Below are 13,270 nucleotides of genomic sequence, written 5' to 3' on the forward strand. Positions count from 1 at the left end.
GCGAAAGGCTGCTGAGATGAAGGAAATTCTTCAGTTGTAACGGGATAAAGAAGAGGTAATTTTGCCTTCAGGGATCCAGCTCATTCAACTATAATACAGAGGCTGTAGATTTGAGATCTCGTTAGTGAACGTGCATTAGGCCAAAACTATGTGAAGGAGATAATTCTCTGCCAGGGCCATAATGTTTTGATGAAGGGAAATTGTGGGAGAAAAGCAGTAATCAGTCAGAAATGAACATTCCCGGGTTAATAAAATGAATGAATCGACCGGAACTTAAGAATATAACAGTAATTCATTGAATCTATGCTCGATATCATAATTACTGAAGGCGGCTCTGAATAATGCGTACAAAGCTCTGGATTTGATCTACTCTATAGGGTAGGCTTCTTCGAAACAACGCTTGGTGGTAGGCCAGAAAGTACATGTATGTATGAGTACGAATACTTACTTGATGAATAGGCTACTAAGTAAATAACTCGAAATTATGCTATAATGGCAATATGTTTTATTTATTCTATGTATTCTATTTTGATCTACTGCTGAGCGAAGAAGCCGCCCTCTGCAACGAGGAATTGACACTCTTGTTTCGAGTGATTTCCATCGCTTTACTGTATGAGCGAAAGAGGACCATATTTTTTATCATTCGACTTATTTCCCTTGACGAGAATAATGCTTTACAATCTCAATATCTACTCCCTCAGTTTGGAATATTCGCTCGAGGTCGTTGAGAGTCGGAATTGGTGGTGGATGTAACCAACGCTCTTTGACTGCCATGCCATCTGGGCCTGCAAGAACTGCGCAAGCAAAAATCTGGGTCTCATTTGCCTCAACTGTCCCTTTGAGTTGGGGAACAAGTGTGCGTGGGAACATAAGACTGGTATTGCCGTGAGGTTTGGTGACCCTTCCAACCCGCTTGGCCAATGAAGAGACATCCAGTATGCCACTGAAGTCGCCAGTCGTAGATAATACATAAGCAAGGCCGTTGTCTTCGTGAGTCTCATCAGAGTTGAAATCGACTCTTGGTGCTGCAAATCCACCTTCAATAGTTGTAAGCCTTCGTGGAGATTGAATGCGATGAATGCGGACATGCCAGTCCGGATATGGAATGAGCCAAGTTTCAACTACAACGTCAGACCACGGACGCCATAGCGAATAAATCTTGCTTCCAGCCATTCTAGCCGTTTCACAATGTTCTCGAACTCTATAGTGTATACCATCGTCGCTCAGTGCGATCATGCTATCAAAGGCACCGACCTCAAATCCCCGGCTGTCGCTCTCCACCGAGAATCCGTACCGAGTCGAATATGCAAATTTGAGATATTTCTCGGGTACAAAGCGCATAGCTTTATTTGAATCGGGTCCAGAGTTGAGCATGATCGTATGGCCAGGCGTATGCATGAACGCAAGGCCTGGCACTTGAAATGTAGCTATTGAGGGACGCGGAGGCATGGGAAGCTCTTCAGCTGTCCAGAATGGATGATCTGCCGACAAACTCAATGGGCTGAAAGCTTTCATGGCCCAATATGGCGAACCGGTCGATAGATATCTCTCCGCCATGAATGGATTTGGGTATGCGTAGCCAAGTGTCAGGATACCGTCACGTCGTGAGACGGGCTGCGCTGCCCACCATCGAAGATTGCGTAAATATATGCCCTTGATGACGCCCCAAGGTAATGCCTCAACACCAGCCACTGCCAAATACCCCCAATAAGCGGCAACGCATTGTCTATATGACAAACTCCGGCCGTAGGGGACATTCGAACCAGAGTCTGAGAACCAGTGCATGAAAACGGGAGCGAATTCTCGCGCTCTCTCTTTAAACCGGTCACCACGTACCTTATCTGAAGACCGATGGACGGCATAAAATAGCCCGTAGTAGTGCATCGCAAAGGGATTATAGTAATCAATGCGACGCGTATCACCTTCGTCTTCTCCATCACGATACCATCCATCTGATATGTAGAGACTTTCCATATCGTCCAAGTACTCATTCGTTCCGGCGGTGTCAACTTCGACACCGACACTCTCCAAGGCAAGATCAACCATTATTCGGAAATATTTATGGTTATTCGATCCATGCTCTCCGCTCCGGCTCTGCAAAAGCCATTTACTAACATTGGTCTTCACTGCATCGTCAAGTGGCTTCCAATACTGATCGGGGGCGAGCAAGATGGCATATGCGAGAGCAGCTGCCTCGACGTGCCTTTGGTCCATGGACGGTACGGGTCCCCAATACTCCGGATGTTGTGGATCTGTGCCATTCTTGAGTCCCTCTCTGTATCTATCCCAATGATCGAATTTTCCTCCACCAGCAACCAGAGGCGCAATTCCGAACAAAGGTCTGGCGTAGCCCTCTAAATCGCATGCTGCCCGGTCCCATGTAGATGTGGATGCATCGATTTGAACACGAGCATTCCCTTCTGAGAAGGCAGGTAGCAAAGGTTCAAACAGAGAAATAACTGCATTGGCAACGTCATCTCTTGTCTTGAATGGGTTCCCATGAAGGGGATTGAATCTGGGATCTCCATCCACGAGAGCTGACATGGTCTGTGCTAATAGGTTCGAATGCTGTCACAATGCAGCTGCCGTAAAAATCTAGTTGCAGCTTGTTCTGAGGGTGTCTCGTGAAGTGATCTATAGGACACCTAGAGAGAGACACCTGCCGTTTTTACTCCTTGCAATATTATACATGTACACAGAACGATTTCACCGGAGACCTCACAGCAAGGTGGCGGCCGGTGCCCAGTCTCCCCGGCACTAGGCCGTGTTAGCAGAATGGAACCATCATCGGCGCGTCGGGCCAAGTGTCGGGGAACAAATCCGCGACGGAAAGCCGGAGTAATCGAGAACGAAGATGCGTCCCAAGTGCCAGTGCTGACAACACGCAGAATAAGCGATCAGCGTAACGAGCCTGGCCTTGGTGATTCATCCGCGGTATTTCAGCTAGGAAAGTGATGAGCCCTCGGGCCCACCTCGAGCTGTATTGAGATACCAACTTGTCGAGGATGAGCTGCATATTCCACACTTAAACTTCTCCTCGGTCAGATTGATATATTCTTGCTTTCTCAATTGATACTTTACAAAAAAGAACATCGTTAGGAATCTGCATCGTTGTGACAAATATGGCTTCGTCAACAGACTCTTCACGAGGCAGCCCGCGAGGTGGTCTGTCGCGTCGTGATAGCCAAGACAGTCTACCCACTTCACCCTCTGTATTGTCAATGGATGATTCAAAACCGAATATCAGCAAGATATCTCCTCTTCGTCAACTAGCAACACAACTTTCTGGATTGTATTCTGAAGATATTGGCGCAAAATTATGGAAAGTTGCATCGCAGCTATTGGAGGACGGTGTAAGCTTTTCACAGAATTTCCATAGTACTCTCACGGTGGATTGAGGAAGAAGAAGCTCTAACAATATAACCAGGAAGCGCCTGCTGAGTACCCTGAGTGGGCGCCAGAAGATGGTCAGACACCAGGGCAGTACAACACAAAGGAAGTCAATTTTTGGACGTGCGGCTTCTTCCCGGGGAATTTATACAGCATTCTGGAGAGATGCGTCAAGTATCCCATGTACATGCCATTAACGGGAGTAGACCGCTCTACCTTTCATGCTGAGTTACTCAAATTGTGCCGGGCTTGGTCGGCTCCTCTTCACCAGATGGCCATGAGAACTAACACCCACGACCTTGGTTTCATCACCCAGCCTGCTTTACGGCAGGATTGGGAGCTGACTGGGAACAAGGAGAGCCTTGCTTCTTTAATAACGGCTGCCAAGAATTTGGCATCCCGTTATGATGAGAGAATGAAAGCTGTCAGAAGTTGGGACAAATCTTTCAGCAAAAGATACTCCATTACTGACAAGGAGACCAATTTCCTTGTCATTGTGGACAGCATGTGCAGTAAGTCAAATGTAATAAGCTGGATGAATCATTGTGGGCTAATTGGAGACAGATATGGATCTTTTATTCTACGCAGGACATCAGACGTCAGACCAGCGTCTAATTGACATTGCTACAAACCATGCCGATTTTGTTCGACGAAATTTGATCCGAGAAGATGACTCCACATGGCATGTAGTTAATGTCGATCCTCGTGATGGATCTCTGAAGACAAAGCATACTCATCAAGGCTACAGCGACGATTCGACCTGGTCAAGGTAGGAACCATGCCCACAACTATTGGTATTATGCTAACGGATTCTTCAACAGAGGTCAGGCCTGGACAATACTGGGTTTTGCACAAACCTATATATGGACAAAGAACCAAGTTTTCTTAGAAACCGCGATTCGCCTATCAGAGCATTTTCTTCAGCGCCTACGAGGCGCAAGGCATAAGTATCCTTATGTGCCTTTGTGGGATTTCGATGCGCCCATTGGCGAAGAGCCACTGCGCGACTCTTCCGCCGGCATGATTGCTGCCAATGGCCTTCTTCTCTTGCATCAAATCCTGGGAGAGGGATCAAAATACCTGGATGACGCGTTACGCATTGCAAGTGAGACCATAGACATGTGCCAAGCGACAGACCCAGCACGACTGGTCGCCGATGAGGAATCTAACATCAGAGCTGAGGGAGTTACGTTTGATTGCATCTTGAAGCATGCCACAGCGAATAATAACGAATATGCTCTTGTGAGATATAGTGATCACGGTTTGGTATATGCGGATTATTATTTCTTGGAGTTTGGCAACAAATTACTAAGGATGGGCATGGTCTAATAGAAGTAGGCGTTATTGCGATGAAGAGGATATTAATCGCCTTGAGTTGGTCATTTTACGTGGACGTCGTAACAAGATGCAGAGCAAATCCCCTTTATTACCACCATATAAGTAAATACATGGCTCGTTGAGTGGCTGTCCACTACTTTCATGACTCTCTATTACTATCGCTACTATCGCTACTATCGCTACTATACTCTAGTACCAGCTACTGTGGCTGCATTCTCCTAGTATCTTGCAACGTAGCTAAATAGCCTCAAATTCGAGGTACGGGGTACTGGATTGCCACTTTCCATTTCTATCTCGAAAGCAAAAATATAGACTCGGTAGGATTACAGCAGGAGAGAGTGTAAACTAAAGTTAACTTGTCTACGATTGTATGTTTATTTGAGGCGGCATGATGCAGTTTAGTCTGCCGACTGTGCGGAGACAGAATTGGGGACAAAATTCCAAGCCGAGCTGCGTATCGTGCATGTAATTTGGCGGTGCCTAATGTGAGTAGTGTGTACTCCATACTTTTGCAAGTTCCCATGCCGGAATTTGCTGCGCGTAGTCTTCAATAAGGTTATGAAGATCTATTTCTGGATATAAAGGCGACATATGACCGCCATTTGGTTAAGGGAGGCAGGAGTAAGAGGATGGAACATACTTCGGGTTGGAACGATAATATCTGTGTATCGAAAGATAGCGTGTGCAAATAGTGGGAATATTGGCTTACACTGGTAAAGCCCTGATGGCGAACTAGCAGTAAATAGCTTCAGTAGGACTGGTTAGCCAGCCTTTGGTGTAGAAAAACATCGTAGTCAGGGACCAAGTTGCCAAGTCACCTTGGTGAATTTGCTTGTTTCTTGCTTAAATATCGCACTCTCATAGCTCAAGTCGAATCATCCTCGCTCAATAAAAGTACTCGTATCTGGATCAAACGCGGAAAGGTTATGCCTACTTCGTCTTACTTGGGTATTACTCGTACCAAAACAATTCTTTAGCAACCTCCAGGCTCTACAACCTGGCCCAAGTGTAAGCTAGTCACGTTGCGCTTAGTGTGCTCCGTGCAGAGGCGTGGAGCTCGCAATTTTTCCCCCGCTGATATCTATGGGGTTTGTTTGAAGACTCATTTGAGGCGGGGACGATTGCTCTTGGCAACGAGGACGCCAAGAGAAAAAAAAGGGGGAAAACAAGACTACTTGCAGTCGTACCATGCTAATATTGTGCAGTCTCCTGCTCTTTGAGGCATATTAGTTGCTCTCCCAAGGACTGAGCAATTTGAACTAGGGGACCAACACTTTGGTGTGGGAATGGGCCAGATCGTGAGCTGTATTCCGTCGTATCGGGATACCGGAATATATCTAAGTGGTCGGGTGGCCAGTGCATAAGGCTGTACGAGTACGAAGTACAGGTACGACATCTCACCTTTGGGTTTATTGGCAACAACCAACGCCTGTAATATTGGGAACACAACATGGCCTTCTTAGAAGACATCCTGCCCCAGTCCGGTTAATTTGTCTTGGATCTTTGAGAAGAAGGGCTAGCGATGTCAACTCCACCGGCGTAACCCTCTCAAATATCCTAGCGCAAAGGCGCCACAGTCTACTCCTCTCGCTACCGGAGATTTTTGTTAATTTAGGTAGTAATGGTGAAACAGGCGCGGTTCACACGACCGATTGTTGCAACGGTACAGCAGTATGGGGCGGCGGCAATACTGTCTCAACACCAAGTACGGGCCGCAGATCAAAAGTTGTATTGCGATAAAGTATGTACGCCAATTAATCATTATTTCCCCAATCAAAGTCTCCCCGACAGTATGGTACAAGAACAAGGTTGAATGAATAACAGGAAGAAAACAGCCGCTTGTGACAGCACAAGATTTCAATGCCCTACTCTATGTTTACCCATGATGATTAACGCAAAAAAGACTGTTTATTGTTGGGGGGCCTTTTCCTTCTCAAAATATAAGCGCGCGACGTCCAAGGCTTGTTCAATGCTGAATGCGATCCTGGTGCATTCGCAGTCGCGTGTCCAAGTGTTGTGAAAATTGAGATTCTTGCCCAGCTTGCTGTCCATGAGAACATGAGGAACTCCGATAAGTGTTGACAGAATGTGACCGTGGAGGCGGTCGGTGATTACGAAACGAGCAGATCCTAGGAGTTCGAATCCAGCAATGGCCTTGGCCCAGGCGCGCTGGTTCTTGCCGTTCTCTCGCTTGGGTGCCGGTGAGCCGCTGGCTTCATCACGAGAGGACTTTGGCGGTGGGTCGATATCCGGCGTGTGGGTGAATTTCCAGTCGACTTTCTGGTAGGTAACCTTGCCTACGCTGCCGCCTAGATCCATTTCGCCTTCACCAAATTCAATCTTGGACGAGTCGCCGTCGGAGATTTCCGCATCTTTTCGGGCGAGGATGAGAATATCGTGGCTATAATCATGAGAAAACGATTGTCAGAATACATCAAAATAATCCTTGGGGTCACTAGAGTCGCAACAGCTGCAGAATACGTACGTCTTTTTCCCGTTAACTCTAAAGTCGGATCGATTCCCCCACATGAATGCAATGTCCGGCACGAGGTGGCTTTCGATTCCCTCCTTCTTGCCAAATGTCTTGTCAAGCCAGTCATAGCTGGGCTTATCGCGCGCGGCAAGCTGCAGGTCTTTGTGCTTCCCAAAAGCCTCTTCGGTCGCCTTGATACGCTCTGGGTTTGTCATGTACACGCTCTGGGGAAATGCTCGGATAGAAACGTTGGTAAATGCCTGAATCATCGCCATACGCGAAGGCTGGTCCTCCCAGTAGTAGTCGTTGAAGTTGCCGCCACCTGCCATGATGATGGCCGAATGGGGGCGGTGTTCTTCAAGGACTTTGCGAAAGCGCCTGATATCGCAATCTCTATCGAGGAACCTGCGTTGTGAAGGAAGAGTTGTTAGGATGGAGAATGATTCGAGATGGGGTCCGGCATCAATTCTTACCGACACGCCTCCATCATCTCAATGCCGAGCATGCTCATGAGAATCTGCTGAGCTGACCAAATGGCGGCATCGCCCTTGTTCTCTGTTTCGAGATAGCCCCAGATGTTTGCATATCGAACACCTTTCAGACTCTTTGTATACGCTTGGATTAGTTGCTGCTGAAGGTCATTGACGATGTCTTCACAGCCGATCGAAGGTGGCGTCGTTAGGTCGTAAGAAATGTTCCTCCTGCTCTCTCCCAAAGACGACGCGGAGCACTCCTTAGCCGGCCATATTGACGTGGAGCTAGGAAGGTGTGATCTCAGGTCGGCACTCTGTGCTAGTATCACCAAGAGCAACGATATCAGAAGGGTGCCCCCAGCGATGATCGTGGCCCGACCAAACCGATTCGCAAGCAGCATGGTGAACAGCGTGCGCCGTAGCTATGCTCTTCAAATGCTGGCAGTGACACCTGCTTCGAGTTGTACAGGTGTCACGGGTATGAAGGTTGTCACAAGACGAAATTCGCCTGAGATAAAACCATAGTGGGACATGTTAAAAGCGTCGCGAATAGCGAGCCTAGCGGCAATAAGTCTAGCAAAGCTGAACAAGTATCTGGTACTTTGATTATTCTACATGTATTCTTGACCCATGTCTTCACGCTTGAGGCTGCCCCTAATTCTAGTTCAAAGCCGGACAATAGTGTCAGCTACCAGGATCTGCGAGTTATCGTCCCCACCAAGCGGCCAGCTAGTCTGCTTCAGGGTTTTTGATACTAGCGTGCAAGCTGGGCATGGCAGCGTCTCCAGAGTTGGGCTCATTAAAGGAGCGTGAGCTGCCTAGAGAGCGGTAAATATTGATCAGCCTCCGCTATGTACATACATGGAAAGTGGCGGCCGGGGCATGCTGGGGTTCATGTATCAAAAGAGACGGCTCCCGGATTTTAAACTATGGTTCCGGGCAATTCCTTCGTGTCAATCTTGACCTTTGCGTAATCTCTTCCATCGCTGGCCTTCTTCTTCATGTGCCATCGTGGAAGGGCATGATGTTTTTGTTTCTATTATCTTTATGATTGTATTATTTCTAAACATGCTCAAGATGGTTTTTACCGCCTACTATAGGCGATTACGCTCATTCTACCTATTCTTTATTCTTCTTGCTATTGCATTACTTTTCCTTAGCAGCCGTGAAAGCACCAGATCTTTGCTTCTCGGTAAGGACCCGATATGGCGGGACCTTTTCACCACGGATGACGACTTGCTGTGGTGGAATGACCGTTTCCCGTGTGAGAAGCATGAACCAATACGTATCGCTATTGTCGAGTCTGCCGGCGTTCACGATGAAGTGACAGCAGCGCTGGTATACGCATTTGGTGGACACCCGAACGCAGAGCTGAGGCTCTATTTCGCCCGCCAACGCTACCAGTCTGATGTTATCATCAATGACCTTGAGCTGGAAACGCCCATTATGTCGGTGAACAGCTCCAACTACTTTAAGAGGGACGTCGCGAATCTGCCCCCTCCTCACTTTGTTGTCTCCACGACTTGCGAACTAGACCTTGAGAAACCGGAGTCTGTTGTGGCTCCTCTCCGACACCTTCTCTTTAACGAGACAACACATTTGTTCTGCCTAGTACATCATGCCGATTACTGGAACAAAGGTAAACACGTCGATGTTGTTAGGGAATGGGTCGACCGGGAGCGAGTTGATTTCATCGGTCTCAGCCAGCACACGGTTGATTATCTTCTGCAAAAATCAGTACCCCAGTGGCAAAACTTGCAGGCGAGTGTCACGGCACGAACATTTCCTCCAATTTTCCCAGTCAACCAGACACACAACGAAACTTTCCGTGAGGTCTCACTTGCTATGCAAGGAGATTATGCTCCCGAGCGCCGAGACTACAACCGAATCTTTGGCAGCCTCGATAACGTCGTAAAGAAGATTAACGGAAGCGCTGCTGCAACCGGCGACCACAACGATGAGACGGTCAAACTACACTTGATTGGACATGGCCCACATGTCAAAGTGCCTGAGAACATCAAGGACAATGTTGCATTTGACGAGGATCTTTCGTATCCTGACTTTTACAGACTACTCTCACAATCATACGCAGTTATTCCTGCATTTGCGTCCGAAACCTACCTCGACCGCAAGGCTTCTTCTACAGTGCCTGCTTCACTAATTGCAGGAGTTCCTTTGGTGGCAAGCGAAAAGCTTCTCGCCTCCTATTCATATTTGCCGCGCGAGGCTGCCTGGCTTTCAGAACCCGAGGAACGGGAGATGGAAACCGTCGAAAGAGTGGTTGGTGATAGAAAAACATTTCTGGAGAAGAAGGAGAAAGTCAGGGAGGCTGCCCAAAAAATAATGAAGCAGAACCGGCTGAATGTGAGGAAGTGGATGGATGAAGATTTTCGAAAGAGTGGGATTGTTCCGGCGGACGTTGGCTCGGCATGATGACGCTTACAAGCGATTTTCTCAGTATCATATTTTCGATAATTTCGGTCTCTGGGGTGGGTTTCTCATCTGTACGGATTACGTAGCATTTCTTGCATTAGATTTATGAGAGATGGCCTCTCTGATTTTTTTTCTTCTCTTTACTGCTTCCTACCTAGCCACTTCTTCTTTCTAGTGCCGTAAACCTCTAAGAGCCGGTGCAATTTCTCTTTGGTTTTTACTCCTCTGTCTGTAGCAGACCCTCGTCATTATTACAAGGATATAGCCAACAATCAACCCTGAGTACCTGGTACAAAGAGGTCACTGAGGTGGTATCGGAATAGGCGGCATTTCTCTTCAGAGTTATCAAGTCTTGGCAACTATACCATCTCGACGGTTCTTGGATATACGCGGCTATGAGTGGCTGGCTGATGTTCTCTAGCTCCCTCATATTATTATTAGCGGAGCCTGCCAAGGCTTTAGCGTGAGGGAGGCGACGTAATCAGGGATCGGACCTGAGCGCCGTTGCGCGCCAACTGTGGTGCGAGTCAATAAGAGGATGTGTGCTTATTGGACCGAGTCGGAATATCATCAGCCGCAAATTTGTATCATCCTTGGTGCGCCGTGCTGCTTAACTTTGCTACTAGTTCCAGTGTGTCTGGTCTGTATGTAGAGAAAAGGGGCGGCGGCCGCGTAAGTGGATGATCACTGAAACGGACATTCGCAAGGTTCTCCGTTGTCTGAAAGCAGGTGCACGGAAAAGCGGATGAGTTGTAGGAATCTTACGGAGTCGTACGGCAAATCTTATAAACACTACAAGTATTAAGTCATATCTACCGTACTGAATTATAATCGTACAGTACGAGTACAGTACCTTCATTGCGGCTGTGGGCTTGTCCGGATCCAACTCCATACAGTACGACTCTTTTATGGGTTATATCCATGGAGCTTTTTTCCGTCTGTGACCTGTGGGTCTTGCCCGATAAGATGATCCCCACTGGAAATACCAAATACCACTCCATGCTTGTTGAGGATGGGATGTCTCGCGACAGTGGTAATAATACATTGTAGTGCCTGTAATGCGTGGTGCCAGAGCAGCATGGAATAATCTTTCCTAGGCGGCAGGGCACTAGCTTGCCCCTTTACTTACTAGTGCTACTATTGGAAATCAGTGGCATCTCTGTTACCTCAAACGCTTGGAGATTTTGATTCTGTAACAAAAGTGCGAAGTAGTCGTGTTGTGTGTTCTTTTGTCGCCGTGTTTTACGGAATAATATTCCTGCCATTCGTTTATTCCTTTCTCCAGTCACTCGCTCAGATCCTTTTTATTACGAAATAGATATACTTCAGCATGAGTGAAGCTTCGGAGACCCATCCGCCTTCCAGGCGCCGAGTCGCCTTCGTTGTGCTCTTCCACTCGACGTGCGCCATCTTGAGCACAATTCTCTCCAAGTCTGCCTTAAATGGTGTCGACGCCCCTGTGACATTGCTGGCTTTTCAGACAACTGTACAGGTCGTGCTTCTTACAACCATCGGCTACTTTACAAAATGGATTACATTGTCCAGACCCGTTTCGGTATGTAATATGAGGCACTGCGGCTGCTGTTTTGTTCCGCGATCCTGTTGCGATTACCGCCAACCCGGTAGTCTTGGTGCCACTGCCGCCCATTCGTGTTATAGCCACTGATATTGAATCGTACCATACATAGGCATGGATTGCACTTCTTCCACTCACTGCTGCTCGACTTGTGGGCATTCTTGCAAAGACTTACTGCTTGGCTTCAGTTAATGCATCCGTCTACCAGATCGCTCGAGGTCTTCTGCTACCGTTCACACTCATGTTGTCGCTTCTTGTCCTTCGACCACGCCCGTACTACCCGCCTCTGTCCCTTGGCGGATGCGCCATGGTCATGGCTGGGTTTGGCGCTGGAATGGCATCGGACTATAGCCAAATGCTCACAAGTGGCAAGGGCGTGTTGCTCGGAGTTATCTCGAGTTTTACCACAGCCGTCGAGTCCGTTGTCGTCAAGCGTTTCCTCGGCAAGAGCAGCGAGGGAATGTGGCAGATGGTTTGGATGTCGAATGTCATGGCTGTCGGATTTTACGTACCGCTGCTTGTTTTGTCTGGAGAAATGGGAACCACTGCAGCTCTCTTCAGCTCGACAGCCACAGCTGAAGTGTCTGCCAGCGCTCGCCAGTTCCTGGGCACAGCAGTGCTTACTGGCGTGGCCGGATTCTTGCTCACGATAGCCACTTTCATGCAGATCGAAGTTACTAGCCCAACCACCCACATGATTGTGACAGCCGCACGAGGCGTGGCCCAGAGTGCCATCGCTGTTGTGACTCTCGGAGAGCCAATCACCGCCAATCGCGCCGGCAGCATGGCCCTTATTCTAAGTGGCAGTGCCCTGTACGGTTGGGCCAAAGACCGTTATGCGCATAGCAAAAAGGGAAGCTATTTGCCCGTTGCTCAAGGGCCTCAAGAAGCTCAACTTGAGACGTTAAACAAAGAAGGCCGCTAGATTCACCCAATTCTCAGCCACTTTAGGCACATTCTCTAAACAACTTTTTACACTAGAATTTGTATATTCTGTTTGCACTGCATTTGCATTGGTCAAAAATAGCGATTGGCATTTACGCGTTCTACGCTTTGATGGCGAGGCAGCGACACGTTGGTCTGGTATACGATATATAGGAATGGTAATAAATAGACTCAGAGTCATTTTGCCCCATTACACCTCTTCCGTAGAAAGCTATATCGAATAGTGGCACTTGGTATCGTCTTTGCTGTTCAACTTTCGTCCCCGTGTTTGAGAGAATATCCTGACAAGACATAATTTTTATACTGTCAAGTTTATATTCCCATTGCGAGCATCCAAACGACGAGCTGATATTAATTTGTCATGTCTTGATTGATCTTTTAACAGTGATTGGCTTCGCTTAAAATAGTATTGCGTCAAGCTGAACCCTTGATCGGGTTCCATTTACGAATCGGCTCTAAGCCCTATGAGAAGGAGGCGCAGCAACCCGATATCCGAATGCCATTCCTTCATGGCAGCAAACCTGGTCTATACGAGCCAAACTAATATAGTGTCGGATTCTACACGTCGATTGCCGTATGCTCAAGATGTCTTGTGCCACCGCCGCCTTCACTCACATCACATAGCGCATCCCTCTTTCAAAG

General features: G+C 47.8%; 5 protein-coding genes across 5 annotated transcripts; 3 read left to right on the plus strand and 2 right to left on the minus strand.

Moving 5' to 3' along the window:
- Positions 1-648: 648 nt before the first annotated feature.
- Positions 649-2,544, minus strand: TRIVIDRAFT_33888 (uncharacterized protein; the record flags this gene model as incomplete). Its single annotated transcript, XM_014105509.1, has 1 exon — positions 649-2,544. One exon carries the CDS (start codon positions 2,542-2,544, stop codon positions 649-651), a length of 1,896 nt encoding a protein of 631 aa, XP_013960984.1.
- Positions 2,545-3,221: 677 nt separating this feature from the next.
- On the plus strand, positions 3,222-4,719 carry TRIVIDRAFT_34630 (glycoside hydrolase family 88 protein; the record flags this gene model as incomplete). Its single annotated transcript, XM_014106226.1, has 4 exons — positions 3,222-3,353; positions 3,428-3,902; positions 3,955-4,159; positions 4,212-4,719. The coding sequence occupies 4 exons, from the start codon at positions 3,222-3,224 to the stop codon at positions 4,717-4,719; spliced, it is 1,320 nt and encodes a 439-aa protein (XP_013961701.1).
- A 1,917-nt stretch (positions 4,720-6,636) lies between these two features.
- TRIVIDRAFT_33937 (uncharacterized protein) lies at positions 6,637-8,075 on the minus strand (the record flags this gene model as incomplete). Its single annotated transcript, XM_014105510.1, has 3 exons — positions 6,637-7,129; positions 7,214-7,606; positions 7,675-8,075. 3 exons carry the CDS (start codon positions 8,073-8,075, stop codon positions 6,637-6,639), a joined length of 1,287 nt encoding a protein of 428 aa, XP_013960985.1.
- A 676-nt stretch (positions 8,076-8,751) lies between these two features.
- TRIVIDRAFT_34950 (uncharacterized protein) lies at positions 8,752-10,107 on the plus strand (the record flags this gene model as incomplete). The annotated part of the gene is made up of 1 exon (XM_014105511.1): positions 8,752-10,107. One exon carries the CDS (start codon positions 8,752-8,754, stop codon positions 10,105-10,107), a length of 1,356 nt encoding a protein of 451 aa, XP_013960986.1.
- A 1,330-nt stretch (positions 10,108-11,437) lies between these two features.
- On the plus strand, positions 11,438-12,608 carry TRIVIDRAFT_33666 (uncharacterized protein; the record flags this gene model as incomplete). Its single annotated transcript, XM_014105512.1, has 2 exons — positions 11,438-11,662; positions 11,796-12,608. The coding sequence occupies 2 exons, from the start codon at positions 11,438-11,440 to the stop codon at positions 12,606-12,608; spliced, it is 1,038 nt and encodes a 345-aa protein (XP_013960987.1).
- Between the last annotated feature and the right edge of the window lie 662 nt (positions 12,609-13,270).

Source organism: Trichoderma virens (assembly GCF_000170995.1).
Source record: "Trichoderma virens Gv29-8 chromosome Unknown TRIVIscaffold_1, whole genome shotgun sequence".
NCBI classification, from domain to species: domain Eukaryota; kingdom Fungi; phylum Ascomycota; class Sordariomycetes; order Hypocreales; family Hypocreaceae; genus Trichoderma; species Trichoderma virens.